Genomic DNA, 23,971 nt, shown 5'->3' with positions numbered 1-23,971 from the left:
CGACAGGCACGATAACTGATTGGATTTTTTATTATTCAAGGTTACATTTATACTTTAACAATGAGCAATACAAAACATACAATATCTGTCAATTCCACTATACTTAAATATTGATTTCTACAAATGGATAAGAGATTATATACTTGCTTCATTAACTTACGAAATTCAACTAAATAATGTGTAAACAAAATTTCCAAATTTCAAATGAAAATTGTAAGGAAATCGTAAGATCGTTTCAAATAAAAGCTGACATTAAAATAAGTCAACGTTTTGCATTTGCATTGAATATAATTAATGCATTAACATATTATCAATAAGATTTCTGGTGATATCAATAGGATTCTTCAGCAGAATCTAGAATGTTAGAATATTTCTATGTCTGAATATTCTTTTATTTTTTCTTGGTATTTTAAAGAATGTATTGACATTTTATACAACTGAATTTGACAAAACCATGAAACATATACCACGAAAGTAATTGAAAAAGGAAATATAACATACCAGAGCTGGCACCACACTCTTGACAGGGAATCCTCCGAGTGTTTCTTCATTGCCCATCACCAGCAGTTGGCACATCTCAATAGCAGCTTGGAGCTGCTGAGACTCATCACCTGTAGCCTGTAGACCCTGCAGTAACTGCTGCGCTTTGGAGCCTAGAAATAAATAGGGTAGACATAACTCTTCACAATTCTGTTTTTTAGATTTTCAACAGCACAAGGAGATGAAGGATTCTAATTTTCAACTTACTGGCTCCACTGCCAATGGTCCTATGAAACAACTGAGACATGCGGGGTCCCAATGGTCCAAAAAGATGTGGAGGGAGACCCCTGGCTTCCAGCAAGGCTATAGAATCAAGCACAGCAAGCTTTAGATTACTTAAATAAAGAAGTGAATACATTGATTTTGTATGCTTAGTGTACAAATACAGAAATGACAATGGAAGGGGGAGGGGATCACAAAGAGTTGTTGGAAATACCTTGAAGTCTTCCCATTTCGGAGTCATCAGACTCACTTTCACCAGAAGTGGTCATGCCTACTGCTCCTGTTACTGAGCTAGAAGCTGGGCAGAGGGACAAAGTCATATAATTAAAAGATCTCGACCAATTTCAATTCCTTTTTTTACTTAAGTACAATGCAAAACAAGTAACACAGATAAAGATTTCAGGGATTTTACCTGAAGCACCTTGTGATGCCTCATCAGTGCGGGCAGCTGACGAATTGGCCCCATCCTGGTTATTGTCTGAGTCTGCCATTTTCTCCTGTCGGCGAGAGTCGGCTGCCCCACGCTTGCCCAGGCCAGAGCCCCGCCGACTGTGATGACAGTATTAGATAATATGAACAACAGCAATATAATTACAGGTACCTTCTAGTAAAATCACAGACTGTTGCCATGGTTAGCTTCCCACCAGTCCACTCAGGGGAATTTGTGAGCAACTCGAGTAGCTACGACATTACTTTACAGAAATCATGTTAAACAGTTTTTTATCAAAACAAATCCTTGGGCCCATTCTTGTGTTTTTGTTCCTTTTTGTTTGAGTGAGGTGGACCTAATGTATTTTTTACCTGGTGCTGGCACAGGAGCCCGTGGTCTTCTGGCGTGTGCCCCGCCGAAAGCTGGGGTGCTCTGCTGGAGGAGATTCGCTGCGCTTCTTGGTGGACTTTCTTAAACCTTTGGAGTACAACAAAGGTTGTACAACAGAAGTCAATATAATTTGGGCCAATTTTAGCCTGCAGTAAAATCTTGAAAAACCCCTTACATGCTAGGATTAAATGCCACTTTATCTAGTCTGACAATCAGATATGAATAACAAACATCAATTACTAAATCTAGTGTTATCAAATTTTTCATTAAAAAAAATATACTGCAAATATATAAACAGAACTTCTTTTATTGTAAATAAATGTTTTAACTTTCCCCTGCGTTCACCTCCCAAACCATCACCACAGTTGCAGTCTCCCTGTGCATTGTTGTACAAGGACCAGAGACATTGTCCGAGACTCACCCCAACAAAGCTAACTTCCCGGAAAGGGAATAGCGCTCAAGCATGTTTGTACAGTCCACTATGTAACCATACAGGACTATGGTTACTTTATTGTATGTGTTGTTTGCCAGAGTTTACATAGTTCTAGTGCTTGCGCCCTGTTCTTGGACCAATTTTAATGTTTCATTTAGATTTTAATAAAAATAAGTTTTTGGTTACTTTGCAGACATTTGTCAAGTATCCTGATAAGTTTCTCTAAATCAAGTTATAAGAAATTTGAGCTAATACCCTTTTATTGGTTCAGCGCTTTTTCATTAGATTATCCACATTGCATTGTTGACAATAGTTTCAATTTCTTCAAGTTCATCAAGACTTAATAACATTTCATATTGAACAGGAATGAGGAAAAATTTAAGGAATGACTAAATGGCTTAAGTACATTGATGATACAGAAGCAGGATTTTTCAAAAGAGCGAGTCCTGCTCACTGTTTGCTTAGATTGTAGATGTGGGAGCTACTGCCTGCACACAAATTTGTAGTAAATGGTTAAGTTTATTGTGACCAACATCAATATTAAGATGTGTGTTTTCATAAGAAGATCTTAATACATATATTTGTAGCCATGAGACAGCAAATAAAAAATGCTCTGCATTGATATTCGCTGTGATCAGCCTTTCTGCAGTAATGTTACTTCTGCATAACACTGCCACTGTCCAAGACATTTGGCAGTCATGGGGTTTTAGGTAGGACCATGCTATGCTGCACAGTGGTCACCATGTCTTAACTACATGCACACTTGCCTGTAGGTTTTGTCCCTATGCATTTGTGTAGTATTTACTTAATTTTGATGTTGCAAACAAGAATAAAACATGCTGCAGCTGTGACACAAATGGACTAGGCAAGTACTGCACTTCACATAAATAAAGTTCCACCTTATGTGATTATCAGTAACAAAAATTGTTGAAATTGGTTAATTCATTCAGAATCAAGACAGAAGAATCATGATTCTTGAGCAGAAAGATTTTGAAATAACTCCTAATCTACACACTAAGTAACTGGTGTTGTCTCTCACTAGTCCGTACCTCAGATGAGAGGGGTATTAATAGTAACTTAACCATGGCAGTATGACAGAGCAACCTTCATCTGGGACTTGATTCACCAGTTCAAAAATAAACATTAAAACTGTAAAACCAAAGTAAATTAATACAGTCAACAAGTAAATCCCTTGCCCCAAATTCTGAAACTTTTCTATCAAGTTTTTCTTCAGATACTCAAATCATCTCAGCTCGAAAAATATAAATCTTTATCAACACTAAATACTGTGGTAGCATTGTTCAACATAACTTTGAATCCCCCCGCAGAAAGCTCTGCAGAATCATTGGATGACATGCAATGTAATGGTATAAGCTTACTTACCATTACTGTTGAACATACCTATAAGTTTAAAGAATCTTGAAGAATTTGTAAGCCATTCAGTTCTTTCTTTACAGAAGCAATCTATGAGTCCTCCCCTGTCCTCAAACATACCACAGGTCAGCTGGTGAGCAAGCAAGCCAAGCCAATTTAGGAGGGGTCTCTCTGTCTGGGACTAAAGCAGATGGCAAAAAGCCCACCCCGGTATCTATCCCTTTACTTCTTTGGAACAGTCTGACCAAACACTTATCCCAAAAGCTTGTTCTTTTTAATATACTCAGAGAACATATCAAATCTGTACCATCTACTTAACCACTTCCCTTCAGATGTTCCCATATCAAACCTAATGAAAGACAGATCAGAGGGGGTTAATTTGAGATTGTTTGTTCAGATCCACTGATGATAAATGGCTTTTTGTATGATTGTACACATAAAAACAAACTGCATAAGCACCACAGTGCAGAATTAAATTTGTGCTTCATTCAAATTAAATCAAAGTTACACAATATGACAAAACCATTTTATATTTTATTTTTCAGCAACCATACAATCTCAGATGTTCATCTAATAGCTCATGAGAAATTAATTAAGCCCAAACAATAACATTTGAGAGATCAGATTTCACTTAAATGAGGAGAGATTTCTAAAGAATCCATGCGCTGTATATGTTTACAAGAAAGCTCATATGGGTAAGACAACTTGAATGGCATGACAATGCAGAAAATTTGATTTATTTAAGAAAATGAAAAATTTCAAATGAATTCTCTGATGATTATATCAGATGAGATTGCTCTGGCAGTATACAGAGCATATTAATAAATCTTAACTATTAGCTGTCAATTTCGAGGAGTCACATCATACAATGATCGTTTGTTGCTTTTCACTATAAATTTGCCTCCTAGAGGGTGTTTAATTGGTTTTCTGAAACATTGTTCAGAAGATTTTTTTAGCATTTTCAAATTAAATAGAGTGTTTCTTTAATATTTTACTATATCCATGACCAACCATATGTAAAAAGCAAAAGTAACGCTATCTGACAAGCACTTGTATAAATCCCAGATCTTTTTTTCTGTTAAGTTTAATTTCATTGGCATTCATGGTGCTGCATTACCTTAAAACTCAAATTTCAGATCTATAGCTTTACCTTAATCAAAAAAAAAACAACATGTGTACATGTGTATGCATCAGCAGCCTTCACAACATGCATTTACCAATGCTTACATTTATGACTAAACTGGCAGAAAAAAACGCGATGAATACAAAATAATGTTTACAAGTAATAATGGTATACATGCAGTACTTTTAACAGTGTGCTAGATTTAATGTTTGAAACCTCAACTAGTCAAGGTAAGTCTTTATCTGATTAGGCAAATGTATTTGTTTATTAGGTAGTACACTGTACACCCAGCATAAATGCAAAAAATGTAGAGGTGTGTGATCAGAATGGCTCAGGATGGCAATTATGTATACCTTATGTAACACTATCAATTTTAAGCACAAATGGGACAAGTGTTGTATATATTTTTTGTCAAATACATTTTACAGTGAAGTACATATTTCTTCACAATTTGCACTCCTCTCATATATGTATACTTTAATTATGTTCTTTTATATCGATCGGTGGGCTACAATGTCCACGGACATTGGACAGAGTGAGAAAAAAATTAGTCTGACGTATACAGTTTCAGGTTCAGTGACATCATATAGATGTACTACATTTCATTACAATTGAAGCAAACTGTTGTGGCTGAGTCTGGGGAGAATTATGTGAAGACTAAGGTAAAGACTGAGTTGTGAAGAAAACTATATCAATTAAAGTAATACTTCCAATCCATGACGTACAAATACATACGTTTTACAATAGATCAAAGCAAAATGTAAAAGATGATATAGTACATGATGTGTTACCACACAGGGCGGGATACTAAACACTATTAAAGTGTTACACATAAAATGTGTATTTCTACAATCAATAAGGGGGGCATGGATGCAAGGGTAATACTCACTTGCTAGTTTGGCCTGTAGTCCTGATGGCCCAGGTTTGGAGGTCTCAGTTTTGGAGGAACCAGGAAGGGATAGTTTAGGTTTTGGCAGGTTGACTTTTGGATTGAATCGTGCAGCCCACTCGAACTTTGAAGAGCCGGCAGTTTTGGCCTGCTCTTGGTCACGGGTACTACGCCGTGGGGAGGGGCTCGAGGCTGAGCGAGAACGGCGTGCCTTGGTCTGATCTTTCCCTTGTTTGACTCGGGCACCCTGTGTGGTGCTGTTTGTGCCTGTAGTTGAGGAGGAGGAAGAGGTGGAGGCAGATGAAGAGGAGTCTGTCACGTTGCTACACCCAGCTTTGGCTGAGGCGGCCGATTTAGACGCCAGCTTGGTGGGTTTTGCAGTTCTGCCCTCTGTGCGATTGGGGAGGGACCCAGCGGTGCTACTTAGACCAGGGAAGGAGTCTGCCTTCTTCCGTTTCTGGACTGGTGATGCCCCAGCAGCTCCGCTCTTCTTGTTGTGACCTCGACCTGACAATGAAGGTGGCTCTGATGCAACTGTTCTCTTCTTAGATTTAGCCGGGCCTTTCTTAGTCTCTGAGGTATTATCTCTGGATGATGGGAGTGATTTCGGCTTCTTTGCAGGGGTAGGTCCCACGGTACTAATTTGGTCAGGGGCTTCAGTTCGTTTTAGCCCTCGTGTGCTTTCACTCTTTGTCTCTTGGTTTGACCGCTCTTGTTCTGATGTCCCAGCAGCCTCTGGTTCTTCTTGCGGCACAAATGAAGCCACTGACAGAGAAAGACCACTTCTGCAATGGACCAAAAAAAAGAAAGATAAAACATCATCTTCAAAACTTTGGCAAAATCTCGAATTAGTAATGAATTCCCAAGCAAAATTTCTTTGTACTTATTTATACATAGAACAAAATTAATGTGTCAAACGCAATAAATAAATAACGCATTACATAAATATATTGAATACAAACCCTACAAACATTCACACAAGAAAATGAAAAAAACAAGTAGGGATGGGGATACCTTCTTGAGCTGTGCCCTCTGGACTGGCCAGTGGCTGAGCTGGTTGTGGCTTTGGAAGCCTTAGAATTAGGTCTTCTACTTTCAGGTGGGGAATTTGCTTTATGTTTTACCTGCTCTGACTGCAACCTGTAAGGTTGAAAATTAAAAGAGCAAGCAACAGTGTGTGATTCTGGAATTAATCCATAGAAATGTAATCAAAACATTTTGTTAACTGCTATTAACTTGTGATCACACATCTGTAGAGGCAAAAAGCTAAAAGTAAATCACCATTTGCCAATGAAAAATGTCAAATTTGCAAAACCAGCCAATAACTACTTACAGTGGTCAAAGTATTGACTGAGTTGTTTTGGTAACTAAATGGAAAGTGTACAGTTAAGACTCACCTTCCCGTGACTGAGTGGTCGTGTGGCTGGGCCGCAGCAGTGTTCCTCTGTGAACGGCGCAGTGACCCCCCTGGATTGGAATTAGGCCGGTTGGACATTGGCACCTCTCTCCTGAAGGGACATACCCTTTCTAGACACTACCATTCACTGCAACATGAGAGAAAAAAAAAAAAATCAACATTACTTTTCTATGGCCCTTCCTTGTCCAAACACTTGACTCTGTTGGGTGCTATAGATCACAACAAGCAAACTCAAGTTCCTCCCTAAAGTGTGTTTAATTGGATCAGAGGCATGACTACTTTATCCTTTTGTCTTAAATTTAAATAATTATTAAAAAAAAAAAAATCAGAATCACTATGAAGTTAATAGAAACAGTTACCAGTATGCTTTCCCTTTAAATACTGTTGAATTTGTAAGCAGGCTCAAAACACCAGTGACACTAAAATATATATTTTCACACACACACACTCACACATGTCCAACAAAGCATCAGATTCTGTATGAAAACTATTCCAAAATACCATATTTTGATTGTACTGTTGGTACAGAAACTTGTCGGTGAGAATTGGCTTTACTTGGTTTAAAAATGCGTCCAATCATTTTCCTCAGGATTTATAGATTGAGGGAGGTGAATAACTGTAAATAGCTTCTTCACCATGACTGACAACTGGCTATAAACAATTTAACACAGAGATGAAAGTACATTAAAGTATCTTTCTGTCACAAGAAAAACATGCTTACAGCAAAATAGATGAACAGCACTTTTGTCAAGCTGATGGCATCTGAAGCATCATGTAAAAAAAGAGGTAGTGCAATTACAATGCATTAAAAACTACATGTTGTTTGAAATGGCCCCTTGCACTATCATCAAATACCACATTAAGTCCCAGGTTAATATGTATACTCATAGCAGTAGACTACAATTAAAAAAAGGCTTACAAATTATCTTTCAAAATGATGATAGCTAGTATTACATACTTCTTTAAAATTCCTTTATTGTGCACAAAATTGTCAGTGCCTGGAGAGCAACATGGTAAAGATATCTCACCATTAAAGGTGAATCAGTTCCAGATGTCAGATGGCAATGACAAAGGGTGCTGATTAAAAAAAAAATTATACACTGGTAATAAGTGACTGTCACATACACTCACTTTCACGCGCATTCACATGCACGCGCACTCACAAGCGTCAAGATGATTTTATCAACTGACATAAGCGGGGCTATTGAGTCACGGCTTAAACACTGCTTTCAACAACAAACGAGAGTTGAATCATTGAATAACGCCTTAATCACGCTGGAATTGATTATGGAAATACGCCATACACGGCAACTCAAAGGGCCGATTTAGGCCTGCACTGACAGTGCATCCTGGTCTTGTTTATTCGCCCAATCTGACATCTGGAGCGGGATACTCTAATTTATTGCGAGTATGATAGAGGTGGAAACACTCACCTGCGCATCCTCATAGTCCATTATATTAACAAGTGCAACCAATTGCAGGACCCTCTGATTTACAAAGGCCTGCAATTCTGACGTAGTTATCTATTATCACCAAGAAGCCTATTTAGCCACTCGCATCGGAGCTAGGTGGGTTACATACATATGACAGAGGCTCAGTCACACCCCTGTCAACTAAACAAACTTACATATCAGCAAAGCGAATCTTCTCAAGCCCCAATGTTTCATACTGCGACGACAAAACGATAAGGCTAATGTTAGTGCCGCTAACATACGAGAACGGTTCGATAAAGTTACACACGCTAACGGACCAATAGATAGATGGAAATGCGCAGCTGGCGTAACAGTTTAATCGGTTTATCGTTAACCTCTTTAAAATTAACTGTCAAATACGAAAAGCGACCTTTTACTGGCAACGATGACGAATTTTACTCTAAGGCCAAGACGGACCCCATAAGTTGAAAGATCCAGTTTCGTTTACCTGCGATAACCCAACAGTAATTTGCAGGTCGAAAATGGTAGCATTGGCTCTACCGTCCTTCGAAAGCAATTTATGATGATAAAGCTCTCTGGAAGCCAAACATTTAGCCAAAGTAGTCTTAACAGTATTCTACCAGCAATGACACAGTGGTCTGTCTGCCTGGCTGCTTTGAAATGTACATGACTCACACGTAAGTTAGCTTGACTGCTATACTGTTTGATGGGAAATCAAACAGAACCGTATAATCCATTGGTAATATTAACTACGTAGATTCAGTAGTGTTATCATTGTCAAAAATATCTGTTTGGAGTATAGGTCTTAACCAAACTTGAAATCATGAATGCTTGTAAGCTTACAGAAGGCCAATGTCTGAGTCTAACGCTAGCTCATGTTTTAGCTTGCAATACCCAAGACACAAGTAGCTTACAAACGCGACGTGTCAACATCATACAATATTGCTGTGGGCGGTATGTTAAAGAAGAAAAAACAATTTAACAGCCATAAGAATGATATCTGGGAAGGCTAACTTTATATTTTAACTAATTATTCATAAGCTAGTGCTAGCTTAGCCTAATAAGACAGCGAGTATTTCTTACATGACGGTTCACTCGCTAACATTGAGCAGACAAAAACAAACACCCGAATGTTAGCTTTCTGCATCAGATATAATGATTGATATTGGTTTAGTGGGCTGTCCGCTTTTCAAAAATACCGACCTTATCATCACCAGTTAGCTGCCACACAGCAGTCATAAATTATCAGACGGTGAACGTTGTCAAATCGACCAGAAACGTTATCGCTATTACAATGCTAACGTTGGTATACAAGCTAATTAATATTAGCAAGTCGTGTTGACGCTGGCTTAACGTTACAATATGCCGGCTCGACATCACGGTGAATGGATTCTCTAGTCTACAATAACTTGACTGCAATAGACAGGCTCAGTTTATTTTGTCATTATTTTATCAAAATGTGTTAAAATGTACTAGCTGTATGCCTAGCTAGCACGTTAACGCAAGCTAGCAGTAAGAAATGGCCTCTGCTACCTTTTTACACACAAAACAGGAAAGAAGATACGGAATTCAAGACCCGATCAATCGTCAATTGTATGTCCCTTAGTCTACCCGATAGTGAATAACACCGAAGGTCCAAAACTTCTTGCTGTGGTGTCAATTAAAAAGTCTACCTTTGGTTTAATGTTGTTACCTATTTCTTCCAGTGTTGTACTTCTAACAGACAGTGCACCAGCTCCTCTTTTCTCTCTATCCCCGCTAGTTTCACATCAGCTGAGGGGCCCACAACCACAATATGCATCCGCCTGATTCATCCGCGTAGGAACTAGTTACCTGTAATTTTAGTTTTCGCCGTCCGCTTGTGCTGCCAACCGACTCTTTCACTCTATAGGTATGTGAATAAAACAGCTTTGAAGTCTCGTCAGATGCAGATACATATGGCGTTACAGTATCATCATCGGCACTATAACACATAAATGATTGGTCGAAAGTGCTTGACACAAGTGTGACTCCACTGGGTTGTGACCGCCGTGCGTGTATAAGCTATATATCTATATTTATACTATCCACCCCCCACACACACGTACGCACACACATACAAATACGTAGGTACGTACATACACGCGCACACACACACACACACACACACACAGACAAACACGCACACACACACACACACACACACACACGGCGTGACAAAAAACACTTGTCATTGTGATGCCAACGTGTACCTTTATGACGCTGCAGCTCTATAGGCTCTGGGTTGGTGTGAAGACCCTTAGTGATGTTGCCTTGCCGTTGTGACATCACAGCTGTAAAAGGTAACTAGTGGACAGAAAACTTAACCTTTGACAGAGCAAACATGATTTTCATTTTGTAGTGAGCTGTTTTTGACTAGTATACATTGTGGGCAAAACCCATAGACAATAATCTGAACTTCCTCAACAGCAAGTGTTTTTCTGCAATTTTTAACTGTATGCTTCAACACCATACAATGTCATCCTCACACAAAGGTAAACTAAGTGGTTTAAGAGACAATGAACCAATGGTAATAACGACATTATCGTTTCAATAAGATTTATTTCTTCTCCTTTTGGGCCTTTTCCTTCAGGGGTCACCACAGCGGGTCAACCTTCTCAGCCTAACCACGCAACCTTCTGCAATTATCCAGGCTTGGGACCAGCTCAGGGAGACACTGCCCCAAGATTTGCTATTGAAGCTTTTTTTTAACTAACTGAAATTCTAACTTTAGTGCCCGGTATTTCAGATATTGAAATTGAATTATGAGCTTTGAATCAATTCAATTAAGTACATTTGTTTCTTAATGACCCCTTTTGTTTTCTCTAAATATGAATACTGTAATAATGTTTTTTATAGCAACTTTAAAAACAGCTGTTTAAAAATAAAACAACTTCACTCAATATAACAGTATTCTAAAAATGACAACAATAAATACATACAAAAAACTGAACCAAAAATGTTGTATTAGTAATTCAACAGCATTACATGAGAGCTAGTATCTTGGATTTAAGAAGTTTTTTTAAAAAGATGTCACTGTGTTTTCTTTATGAAGGCAGGTCCTTCCAACAGTAGACAGCACACATTACAAAAGCTCAGACACATGTCTATACCAGCCTATACAGACATAATAGCACCGTCTAAGAACCCTAGGGTGCTCCTTGCCTCATGTGAAGACAACAAATCTACAAACTTAGACATTGTATGACTGTAACAGTTTATGGCATCTACAAAATCCTGAAATCAACACTAAAAAGAGTAAGGAGGTCAGTAGATAAACCAGGTTTGGGGCTAAATTATTACAAAACCTTGTTGCTGCAACCTGTCAGAGTAAATATCCTAGTAGGTAATCAAGAAAGGAGGCCGTTACAGTCATCTTGTCCAAAAATATTGGGACAAATTATTTCTTATGGATACATTTTTTTTTAAGAAGCTCAATGTTTAAATCAACAAAAAACGAAATACTTGACCATTTGCAACCTGTAGTCCTCATCTAAGGCATCCTCGGAGGCATCACTTAGCAAAGATTCATATCCATTTAGGGATGTTGGGACTTGATCACCCAAACTTGAGAAAATCTCCAGAGAATTAGTTTTGAAACAAAAGAAGTTTGCTGAGGAGGGAAGTTGTGTGGGATCCTTGGCATCCTTTGAGATGTGAATGGCCAAGAGGGGAACAGTGGAAAAAAGGCAAGGACTCTGGGATATGTGATAAAGTCTATCCGACTAGTCTATCCTATAGATGAAAGGACTGTAAAGACAGACTTATCTTGGCGTCATTCAATGACGGCTTATTATGTTTTAATCGTGTTCTCAAATATATAACAAATATTCACTTATTTGGAAACTTTAAGTGAGATAGTGTATATTTGTAGTGTTCAAGTTAAAAGGCTCGCTGAGCAATACTCACTGTTTAGACATTTATGACAAACAAAAAAAACACAGCTCGCCACAGTTGAAGGGGAGATAATCACCCTAAGAACCCAGTATGGGTATAATTGAGCAAATTGAATTAACTTTGTCCTATAAAATTGCTTCTGGCGCTGTCTCGGGCTGCTCCCTTCAAAGTTTCTCTCACCTTAGTGTCTCTTTTTCCTAAATTTTTCTCATTTTTATTCTATTTACTTCTTCTGTCAACAATTTCTTTCGGGACAAAAAAGGTTGTTCTTATTCTTATTCTTATTCTTATTCTTATTCTTATTCTTATTCTTATTCTTATTCTTATTCTTAATATTTTTCTTCTCCTTTCAGCTTTTCCCTTCAGGGGTCGCCACAGTGAATCAACCTTCTCCATCTAACCCTATTCTCTGTGTCCTCCTCTCTCACACCAAATACCTTCATATCCTCTTTCACTATGTCCATAAATCTTCTCTTTGGTCCTCCTCGAGACCTCCTGCCTGGCAGCTCCAATTCCAGCATCCGTCTACCAATATATTCACTCTCCCTCCTCTGTATATGACCGAACCATCTCAGTCTGATTTCTCTGACCTTCTCTCCAAAACATCTAACTTGAGCCGTTCCTCTGGTAGACTAATTCCTGATCCTATCCGTTCTGGTCACTCCCAAAGAGAACCATAGCATTTTCATCTGCAACCTCTAGCTCTGCCCCCTGTCTTTTTGTCATTGGAACTGCTTCTAGGCCATACAGCATCGCTGGTCTCACCACTGTCTTGTACACCCTTTCATTCTGGCTGATAGTCTTCTATCTTATAGTACCTCTGACACTTTTCTCCACCCATTCCAACCTGCTTGAAGCCGTGTCTTCACATCTTTTCCCCACTCTCCGTTGCTCTGGACTGTTGACACCAAGTACCTGAAATTCTCCAACTTCTTGATTTCCACTCCCTGTAGCCTCATCGTTCCACTGGAGTTCTTCTCATTTACACAGGTATACTCTGTCTTGCTGTGACTAACTTTCATTCCACTCCTTTCCAGCGCACACCTCCACCTGTCTAGATTTTCCTCAACCTGTTCTCTGCTCTCACTACAGATCACAATATCTTCTGTAAACATCATAGTCCATGGAGACTCCTGACTAACATCATCAGTCAACCTGTCCATTACCAATACTGCAACATTCTGAACATGAAAACTCATGCTAATTCATTTTAATTTGAACTATGATACCTATATGCTTCCATACAGATTCCTGTCGAACGTCATCTGTCAGACTGTCCATCACTACTACAAACAAGAAGGGGCTCAGAGCTGATCCCTGATGGAGTCCCACCTCCACCTTGAAAATCTCTGTTACACCTACAGCGCACCACTGTCTCACAGCTAGTATACATGTCCTGCACCAGTCTAATATACTTCTCTGTCATTCCAGATTTCCTTATACAATACCAGAGCTCCTCTCTTGACACCCTGTCATATGCTTTTTCTAGGTCTACAAAAAAAAAAAAAACAATGCAGCTCCCTCTGGCCTTCTCTGAAATGAGATGAGATGATGAGAACAACTTTATTAATCCCGAAGGAAATTGTTGTGCCAGAGTTTCAAGTAAAAACATAACAGTAATAGACAATCGTGGAAAGGAGGAAGAATAAGAAATATAATTAGATATAAATTGTCTTAGCTGTTAGCAGTAACTACAAAGATTGAACATTCCCTGCGGCTGAGTACACTGTACTTCTCTATTAGTATTTTGAAAGCAAATACTTCAATTGTAGTACTCTTTCTAGGCATGAAGCCATACTGCTGTTCACAAATGCAGACCTCTGGTCTCAGTCTAGTTTCCACTCTTTATTTTCCCATAACTTCATTGTATGGCTCATTAACTTTATCCTTCTATAGTTGCCGCAATTCTGCACTTCCCCCTTATTCTTAAAAATGGGCACCATCACACTTTGTCTCCATTCTTCCGGCATCTTCTCCCTCTCTAAGATCCTGTCGAATAATCGAGTCAGAAACCCTACTGCTGCCTCTCCTAGACACTTCCACGCCTCCACAGGCATATCATCAGGACCAACTATCTTTCCACTCTTCATCCTCTTCAATGCCTTCCTCACTTCATATTTACTAATCTCTGTTACATTGTGGTCTACAATAGTCATCTCTTCTACCCTTGCCTCGCTTTCATTTTCCACATTCATCAGCTCTTCAAAGTACTCTTTCCATCTTCCCATTACTCTTCTAGCATCTGTCAATACATTTCCCTCTCTATCCTTAATCACCCAGACCTGTTGTGCATCCTCTCCATCATTATATCTCTGTTTTGCCAACCTGTATAGATCCTTCTCTCCCTCCTTACTGTCCAGCCGAGCATACAGGTCATCGTACGCCCGATCCTTCTCTCGCTCCTTACTGTCCAGCCGAGCATACAGATCATCGTACGCCCTTTGTTTTGCCCTTGCTCCCTCTATCTTTACCTTACGTTGTATCTCCCTGTACTCCTGTCCATTCTCTTTAGTCCTCTCAGTGCCCCACTTCCTCTTTGCTAACCGTTTTCTCTGTATACTCTGTATACTCCTGCACTTCCTCATACCACCACCAAGTCTCCTTATATGCTTTCCTTCCAGATGACGCACCAAGTACTCTCCTACCGGTCTCAGAATACAGTCATTTGGCAGACACTTACAGAGGAGATTGAACCCAGGACCTCATACATGTGAAGCATGCGCTATACAAGATGTACTCTACCCGGGTGCTCCTTACTTCACACTCATAAGTTACCCTATGTTCCTGTCTTTTCTGGAAAAAAAGTGTTCACTACAGCCATTTCCATCCTTTTTGCAAAATCTACCACCATCTGTCCCTCTATGTTCCTATTCTGCATACCGCATCTGCCCATCACTTCTTCATTCCCTCTACTGCCTGCACCAATGTGCCCACTGAAGTCTCCACCAATTACCACTCTCTCGTCTCTGGGGGCATTTTGCATCACTTCATCTAGCTCATTCCAGAACTTCTTCTTCTCCTCAAACGCACATCCCACCTGTGGGGCATAGCCAGTAACAACATTAAGCATCACACCTTCAATTTCCAGTTTCAGATTCCTAAGTCTATCTGGCATTCGTTTCACCTCCAGAACATTCCTAGCAATTTCCTCCTTCAAGATAACTCCTACTCCATTTCTTTTCTTATCAGTACCATGATAGTACAACTTAAAGCCCTAAGGTGCTCCTAAGCTTCTAGCCTTACTACCTTTCCGCCTGGTCTCCTGGACACACAGTATATCCACTTTCCTTCTCTGCATCATGTCGACCAACTCTTTACCTTTTCCTGTCATACTCCCAATATTCAAAGTCCCTACTCTCAGTCCCAGACTCTTGCCTTTCCTCTTCTCTCTCTGCTTCCGAAGACGCCTTCCTCCCCTTCTTCTTTGACCTATGGTAGCTCAGTTTCCATTAGTTCCCTGTAGGTCACCGGTACCAATGGCGGTCGTTGTTAACCCGGTCCTCAACCAATTCGGTTTGATCTGGTTATTGATTCGTATGTTTGGTTTTGGCAAAAGTTTTACGCCAGATGCCCTTCCTGACGCAACCTTCTGCATTAATCCAGGCTTGGGACCAGCTCAGGGAGACACTGCCCCCCTCCGAGGCTTGCTCAGAGAGTCACTGGCCAGTGCTGCCCTGAGGCTGCATTTTTGTCCAACAATATATATTTTTTAAAATTCTGTCTGACATGGAATAGACATTGGGTTAGCATCACACAACAAAACTTCCTGTAATAGCACATTAAAAATGATGGAAACACAGGGGATGTTTATAGTTTGTTAAATGTCTTTAGTACAATTGCCTGTTTGTCTTAATTTTTCCTGTGGCTCATTATACCTCTCTGGTTGTGTTTTTAGGAATTATTGTCAGGACCTCACAATAAACATGTACAGTAACATGGGTCAGGGTTAGCGTTAGGGTTAGGTTGTGGAGCCAGTCCCAGTGCAGTTACAAGTAGTTTTTAAAGCACCAGCATGGATTTATTGAAGTTTTGATTCAACTGCAGTTTCAAAGTACTCAAAGGGAACAAAATCTTTGTATTTTGCTTCACAACAACCATTGTCTGCTGTATTTATTCAATTAGAGTACAATCTTGTGGCTTGATAATTTAGTGTTAATATGGAAGCTTTTCAAAAATATTCAAAAATTCATATAAACGCATAAATGTGTTGCAATTCTATTCCAATTTTGATGGATAATTCTATCATTCATTAAAATAATTGTTAAAAGATAAATAGACTTTTGTCCCTGGAACATGAAAATGAATTACTAGCCAACATTATATTTGTAATGATCTACAAGAAATAAGCATTTTACTAATGAATAGGCAAGTACAACATTGTGTTGCATAACATAAAAACAGTGGTGGGCCGTCAGGGTCTGCAAGGGCTTCTCTGCCGGCCTAAAAAAATATCTGAATCACAAACGTTAATTAAAATTTGTCCATGAATACTTAAGTGATTCCAAATGGTCCGTTCACTTTAGCTTTTCTCCTAGTTGTGCCGCTTCCAGACATGCATTTTCATAATGAAGCATCTATCCAATCACATTTCAGCCATAACGTGTTGCGAGGCAGGGTCAAAGTCAAAGGAGTCTGCCTGAGGGGGGGGCCTGCACAATCGGTTCTGCAAAAATAAGTGTTGATGACGCTATTGCTTCAACCAATCAGATTTTGAGTTGGCGACATCAAAGCCCTCTAGCAGGCTTCAGCAACTTCAGCGTATTCACACCCTCTGATGGCAGTCACAGAGTGGACAAGTGTATTAGCAAGGAGAAGCGTTCTAGCGAGCTGTGAACAGAAATATAGTTATGTTTGTTTAATATTGTTTTTATCAACCCACAATGGCTGCAGAAGGAGAAGAAACAGATTTAGTTACTAATATATTGTTAAAGCGATTTTCTTTTTGAAGAGAAGCTGGACATAGTAAAGAAGGGTCGGGCAACTAAGGCTCTGGGGAGCCTGTCACAACCAGGAAAAGGATTTGTCTGACGTTTGCAAGCCATGAACTACGACCGGTACCCCTGGCTCCGAGGCAAATTTTATTGCTGGCAGTGCTTGGCGCTGAAGCACACGGATAATCAGTGCGACAGAATAATTGAACTCTGAGAAAGAAAGGAGGATGGATTTTGTCTACAAATGATCAGAATTTTGGTGAGTAAAATGCTGCTATTTTCCTAAAGAACACTGCAAGTTTATCAGGTTATTATTGGTGCTTTTTATGTGTCGCAGCTGTTGCTTGTTACGCGTTCCCCAGGAGCACAGACGCAGGTTAGTAGATTTGCAGGTTTGTTTAACGTTTTCTCAATCTGGAGCGTTTCCATACAAAGAAGAGTCAAAGAAGACATAAACTCCTTCAAACGAGACCAGACAGGGACTGAAACTTTGAGTCCAACTTAAATACACTGGCTGATTAGCTGAAGTCCTTTCAGGTGCGGCGTGGCCTCCAGGTGAGGAGGATAATCGCCGTGCTGGAGTTGATTGAATCCTGAGAGACACTTAGAGCTCAGGGGAACTGGACCGGATTGATAATTGCTGTGATTGTAGTGAAGCTGGACTGGGGATTCGAGGAGTCATGACAGTACCCCCCCCCAGCCACCACCTCCATGGACGAGGGTGTACGGCGTGTTGCTTGATGGTCTAAAGTTGAGGCCAAGAGTGGACGGCACTGACCTTGTCTACATCCATACTCACCCACTGAGGCTGGAGGTTGTAGCCAAGGAACTGGACTGCGGACTGATGGAACAGGCATTTCTCTACCTTGAGGAACAACTGGTGTTCCCGAAGCCTAGTGAGGACCTGGGTGACGTGGCGAATGTGGCTGGACAGATCTGGGGAGTGGATGAGGATGTCATCTATGTAAACGACCACAAATTTCTGGAGGAAGTCTCGGAATATTTCATTTATGAAGCCTTGGAACATGGAAGGGGCATTGGCTAGGCCATATGGCATGACCTTGTACTTCTAGTGACCAGTGGGGGTTACGAAGGCAGTTTTCCACTCATCTCCTTTTCTGATGCGCACCAGGTTATAGGCGCTCCGGAGGTCTAGTATTGAGAATATTGTGGAACCTCGGAGGGACTCCAAGGCAGCTGGCACTAAAGGCAGAGGCTATCGGAACTTTATGGTGGCCTTGTTCAGGATTCGGTTGTCCACACAGGGTCTTAAACCTCCATCCTTTTTTGCGATGAAGAACGGCGAGGCAGCAGGGGATTTTGATGGTTGGATATGGCCTTGGTGCAGAGAATGTTCTATATAGGGCTCCATGGCTGCGTGTTCAGGGAGAGAGAGAGAGGGAAGATCTTTCCGTTTGGCAAGGGATGGCCGGGAAGTAGATCTATGGCACAGTCCCAGGAATGATGTGGAGGCAGCGCAGTGGCCCATTGTGGACTGAAGACATCCTGACAGCCAGCATATTGCGAGGGAATCTGGGCAAGGTGGTCTTGATTGGGGCTTTCCACTGATGTGGCATAGATAGGCACTACTCAAGTTAGAGGGAGCTGTGGGAAACAGCGCTCCTTGCAGGTCTCACCCCAGCGCAGAATTTTTCCCAAGGCCCAGGAAACTACAGGCTCATGTGCCATCAGCCAAGGTCTGCCTAACACCAGATCTCTGTGATTCCTCCAGGACATGAAATGTCTTCAACATGTAGAACCCCTATTCTAAGCTGAAGGGAGGAGGTCTGTGAGTTGACTTGCCTGGGAGAGTGAGGTTTCCCCATCACTGATTGTACGATGAAGGTGGGGGAACATGGGATCCGGGGGATTTGAAGCTGCCGCCAGAGTGCAGCTGAGATGAAGACTCCCGCCAAGCCGGAGTCTAGGAGGGCATGCACCAGGTGGGTAGAGTCAGACATGTAAAGCTGGGCTTAGATGATCAACGGCTTTAAATGGATATCAGGGGAAGTCACTGTGTTCACCATGGGTCTTGGGGGTCTCGTGGGACAGCGCTCCGGACATGGCCGTGGGGTGCGCAATCGATTACGCACAGGGGGGTGTCAGTGGAAGAGTACACAGTTGGGCATTCCTTTATCGTCTCGTGATGCGCTCTCGTGAGCGAATTCTAACACAACACGGGTTATCTATCTGCAATGCACCTCTCTTTATACTGCATTAGATGTTTTTTTTTATAGCCATATACTAATTATTTCGGGGGCGGATTGATTCGGAGCACTATTGAAGGCCTAGGTGTAAAATGCACGGCCCGCCACTGCATAAAAAATACTGGTTTGATACCTCTATGATCTTTATGTGTGGAGTTCACACCTTCTTGTGTCTGAATGGGTGTTCTGGCTATTTCCCATAGTACCAAGACATGCGATAAATAAAGATGCTTGATCAACGATAAGTGTGAACGGGTCAGTAAATTGTTATGTCTTGATATGTGGTCCTGCAATCAACCAGGATCATTCAGGATGTAGCGCCTTTCTCTCAGGATTGGCAGAGATTGGATCCAGCTTCGTTGCAAACCTGAGTGCAGAATAAGCTGTTTCGATAATGTATGAGTGTGTGTTTTATTTACATATTTAAATTTTTATATCAATACCACTTATCCTGCACTTGGTCACAGGAGGCTTGAGCCTATCCCAGCTGTCACTGGGTGAGAGATGGGGTAAACCCTAGAATGGTCGCCTGTTGATTACAGGGCCACATATAGACATAATACCATTAATTCCCTCACTCAAATATCTGGGTCCCCAATTAACCTTCTGGGTGTTGTGGGATTGTGGGAGGAAACCAGAGAACCAAGCGGTAACTACACAGTCACAGAGAGAACATCTGAACTCCAAACAAAAATGCCCCATCAGAATCAAATCAGTGACTGCTGAGATTGGCTCCTGAACCCCTATGACCTTAAGGGCACTATAAGTAGTATAAATAATGTACACACACACACACACACACACACACACACACACTTATACAGTGTATGTGTGCAGAGGTACTCCAGATATGGAGGTTATCCTCTCATGTATACCTCCTGATCACCCAAATCTGTCAAGAAAGTACCCCAGGGATGGAGGGATACCAACATCAATGCCCTCTACAGGCAGAAAGGGGACAGAGCAGACTGTGGCAACAGTCATGGAATCTCACTCTTCTCCACGACAGGCAAAGTACTTGCAAATATTATGCTCTCCCAGTTCGTGGAGTACATTTCAGAATGTACTCTCATTGACATGCAGTGTGACTTCCGGAAGTCCAGATCCACAACTGATATGATCTTTACTCTACAGCAGCAACTTGAGAAAAGCAGAGAGCAGCACAGAGGCCTCTACATTGCCTTCATTGACCTCAGCAAAGCCTTTGACACTATAAACCATGACATGCTCTGGAAACAACTCAGGGCTGTGGCACCCAAGTTCCTCTCCATCCTGCAGCAACTACACAATGGAATGCAAGCCAGAGCTGCCATGGGAGGGCTTCAGTCAGAGCCCTTTGAGGTCAATGTTGGGGTGAAGCAAGGTTGTGTCCTGGCAACAGTGCTCTTCAACCTCCTCCTCACAGCAATCACTCAATAGTTCTACCATGCTCTAAAGCACAAAGATGGTGTAGACCAGGAATACTGCCATCCAAGGTAACCTCTTCGACATCTGACAGCTCCAGGCTCACACAAAGAGATCAACCTGCCAGATCCATGAGTTTCAGTATGCAGATGACTGTGCTGTCTTGGCACACAGACCAGACTCCATCTGGACACCATCTCAGCACTATACCTTATCTTTAAGTCTCCAAGTCAACACCAAGAAAACTGAGGTCATGGCTCAACTCTGCACCGAATCCCCCTCATGTGCTAGCTTCCATATAAGTGGAAATCAACTCAGTCTTGTCCACCGGTTTACCTACCTGGGCACCACGCTCTCCGCAGACTGTTCTCTTGACAGTGAAATACACTACAAGATCAACAAAGCCTATCAGCTTTTGGACAATTCCAAAAATGAGTTTTTGACAGCAACAACTTAAAAATCAGCACCAAAGTGGCAGTTTACAATGTAGTCTGTGTTTCAACCATACTTTATGAGGCTGAAACATAGACTCCATACAGACGCCATATAAACAGCTTGGAAATATTTCACATAAGAGGTCTCCAAAAAATTCTCAACCTGTCCTGGTAAGACTGGATCATATTGCCATGGTGCCACTAGCACCATCAGCATGGAAGCAGCTCTGGCCAACAGACATCTATGCTGGGTTGGCCACACTATTAGCATGCCTGGCTATTGCCTCCCACGCCAAGTCCTCTATGGACAACAACATGACTCTAAGTGGGCTGCTGAAGGAAAGAACTCATGAGGGATAACATCAACCCTGACAACCTCAAGGCAATAGCATCTCACAGACCAACCTGGTGAGCTAATTGGGGCAAAGCAACTGAACAAATAAACATCTTCATTGAAAGGAGAACCACAAGATGCGCACGACACCAACAGGCAGACCCAGTGTCAGGATATGCCTGTTTCATCTGTGCACGAGCGTGCAGCTCCAACACTAGCCTTCATAGCCATATGAGGTGGCAGCAACATCAACAACATTGACCCCGCCTTGGAACTAGTGTCATCATCAGACACGATGGACAGCTAAGAAGAAGTGTGTGTGTGTGTGTGTGTGTGTGTGTGTGTGTGTGTGTGTGCGTTAAGTAAAATCTAGCATATGAGCTGCTACTTTTTCACATGCTTAAAGAACTGGGAGATTTACAACAATGCGGCTAATTTATGGATTTTTATAGGGTAATTACGGTAGCTTCCTTGCTCCAACACTGTCACAGTGGACAAATAAAACTGTTTTGGCAAAACCACTCGCATTAATGATAATTCTTCAGATCGATCACTTTGCGCTTATTGCACACACCCCCATCATGAAAAAGATGCGCAAAAATGCATTTTACGCGGCTTTCAAGTTGGAGGTGATCAGTCTGGCTTCCGAAGAAGGAAATATAGCTGCTGCATGTAAGTTCGGCATCTGTTCTGAAAAAAAGGATTTGCATTTATGCAGTTGTAGATGTTACCGTCATTATTTAAAAGTTAAAAAAATCTTTCCTGTAAGATCGTACTGCGTTAATATCTCATGTTTCAACAGGGATGCCTGCGGCTTATAGACAAGTGCGGCTTATTTATGTACAATTTCTTGTATTACAATTACAAAAAAAAAGACCGGGTCTTCTGTCCAGTAGTCTGAAGTAAACCTGTTACCTCAGGCGTTAGTCTTTCCTTTATCATTATCTCCTGCTTCGTCCGAAAGTCCAGTTTAGAAAATTCTTAGTTTAGCTATGTAATCCTCCATTTTGGAAATAAGGCCAAGCTCCTTCTTCTTTCAGCTTTTCCCTTCAGGGGTCGCCATAGCGAATCAACTTTCTCCATCTAACCCTATTCTCCGTATCCTCCTCTCTTACAGATCGGCCAAGCAAGAGGAAAAAATAACTTAACGGCTGCACCTGACTTGCTAACTGTTTACTGTAGCTTGCTATTGCTAATTATATTATTCTGGAGCTGAGAAGTAAGAGGGATCCCTGGGATCCCCAGTGCCCCCTACCACGAGGCACTGTCACTGCGTGCCTCACTTAATGTCTCTTCTCAGTCATTTTATGATCGTTTAGCACAAGAAACACGTTACAATTTTTGATGAAAAAAATTATATACATCAGCTAAACTATGGAAATTTAGTTCATATATCAAAAGTGTTTTTCTTTAATTTTAGCTTGCACGGCATTAAGTTCTGAGGCCATTACAGTGGCCCCATTGTAAGTCTGTTATACAGTTATACTTCTCCAACACTTGCAGGACATACTCAGTGATGGTAGAAGTGCGTCTGTCCTCACGCACATCGTCAAAGCCCAAAAATGCCTCCTTCACAGCCTGCTTCAGATGTGGCTGCATACCATAATATGACCAAAATCTGGGCTTGGTTTGTAACATCTGTGGTCTCATCTACTTCTACAGACAGCAATACGGTCTTAGTGCATTGCATGCCAGCACAGTTAATTAAATCATTGTGCAATCCATAATGGGTTCAGCTGGTTGCTGTGTCCCTGCACGTTGCTTCTTCATATTTGAACGGTAAATGTGAAAAAAACTAAAACTGGTGAAGTTAAGTGGAAAATAACTTTATAGTACAAATCATTGAATAAATATAACCATTTAATTTATTTTTCATTTTACATTTTTTTCTTTCCATGATGACAGGTGAGGCCCGCCCTCCCCTGCCTCTACTGACTGCACGTCACTGATATATATATACATATATACATATATATATGTGTGTGTGTGTGTGTGTGTGTGTGTGTGTGTGTGTGTGTGTGTGTGTGTGTGTGTGTGTGTGTGGGTGGGTGGGTGTGAGTAGGAGAAGGGCACAACATCTGGTGAGTTTGGAATAGAGCCATTACTCCTAAGCACCATTGTCAACAAAGAACACGATGAAGGGATAGTACATCCCATCTGGCCATGGAACACCTCAAGGTACCCCAGGATGTGCCAGAGTGTTGCTGGTGAAAGGAACACCCAGCTCACCCTAGTCAGTCTACTTCCACTGAGAAATGGCTCCAGATAAGTGGGTGAGCATGACTCTTGATAACAAAAGAAAATATTGGTTTCTAAATTCAACACAGTAATTGTTTGTTAATTTCTCAATAATTTCAGGCAATGTTGCGGATATCTATTTAGTATTTTCTTTATTATTTCAGACAATGTTTTGCTGACTCTTAGAGGTGCCTATTTTCCTACTTACTCAAGTCACTTTTGAAAGGTTTATAGTGGTAAACTATTGTATCAAAGCC

At 41.0% G+C, this 23,971-nt stretch overlaps 1 protein-coding gene and 1 long non-coding RNA gene across 8 annotated transcripts in view; one reads left to right on the top strand and one right to left on the bottom strand.

The window, feature by feature from the left end:
* Positions 1-10,105, bottom strand: part of trip12 (thyroid hormone receptor interactor 12) — a 38,577-nt gene extending 28,472 nt beyond the window's left edge. The window contains exons 1-9 of one of the 6 annotated variants that reach the window (XM_086164900.1): positions 10,085-10,105; positions 6,799-6,945; positions 6,416-6,541; positions 5,402-6,186; positions 1,564-1,669; positions 1,175-1,311; positions 977-1,060; positions 748-843; positions 502-653 (exon numbers count right to left, since the gene is read on the bottom strand). In XM_086164900.1, the coding sequence (XP_086021026.1) occupies positions 502-653; positions 748-843; positions 977-1,060; positions 1,175-1,311; positions 1,564-1,669; positions 5,402-6,186; positions 6,416-6,541; positions 6,799-6,896 (1,584 nt within the window). In that variant the 5' untranslated portion in view covers positions 6,897-6,945; positions 10,085-10,105. Of the gene's footprint in view, positions 1-501; positions 654-747; positions 844-976; positions 1,061-1,174; positions 1,312-1,563; positions 1,670-3,398; positions 3,504-5,401; positions 6,187-6,415; positions 6,542-6,798; positions 6,946-9,924; positions 10,009-10,084 lie in introns of those variants that run through there. The other 5 variants (XM_086164898.1, XM_086164899.1, XM_086164901.1 and 2 more) reach the window with 5 other exon arrangements.
* On the top strand, positions 8,881-10,995 carry LOC147224271 (uncharacterized). Of its 2 annotated transcripts, XR_015107488.1 has the most exons (5): positions 8,881-8,928; positions 10,014-10,142; positions 10,499-10,572; positions 10,700-10,764; positions 10,863-10,995. It is a non-coding gene; the product is annotated as an uncharacterized LOC147224271 (long non-coding RNA). The 2 variants fall into 2 exon arrangements; XR_015107489.1 differs by lacking the exon at positions 10,700-10,764 and having other exon boundaries at positions 10,863-10,985.
* Positions 10,996-23,971: the final 12,976 nt, after the last annotated feature.

This window comes from Fistularia commersonii, chromosome 18 (genome assembly GCF_037954325.1).
Source record: "Fistularia commersonii isolate RoL2024-O1a breed Wild chromosome 18, RoL_Fcom_v1.0, whole genome shotgun sequence".
Taxonomy (NCBI): Eukaryota; Metazoa; Chordata; class Actinopteri; order Syngnathiformes; family Fistulariidae; genus Fistularia; species Fistularia commersonii.
Note: the sequence above shows the minus strand (reverse complement) of the source record. Positions and strands in the feature narration are given on the sequence as shown.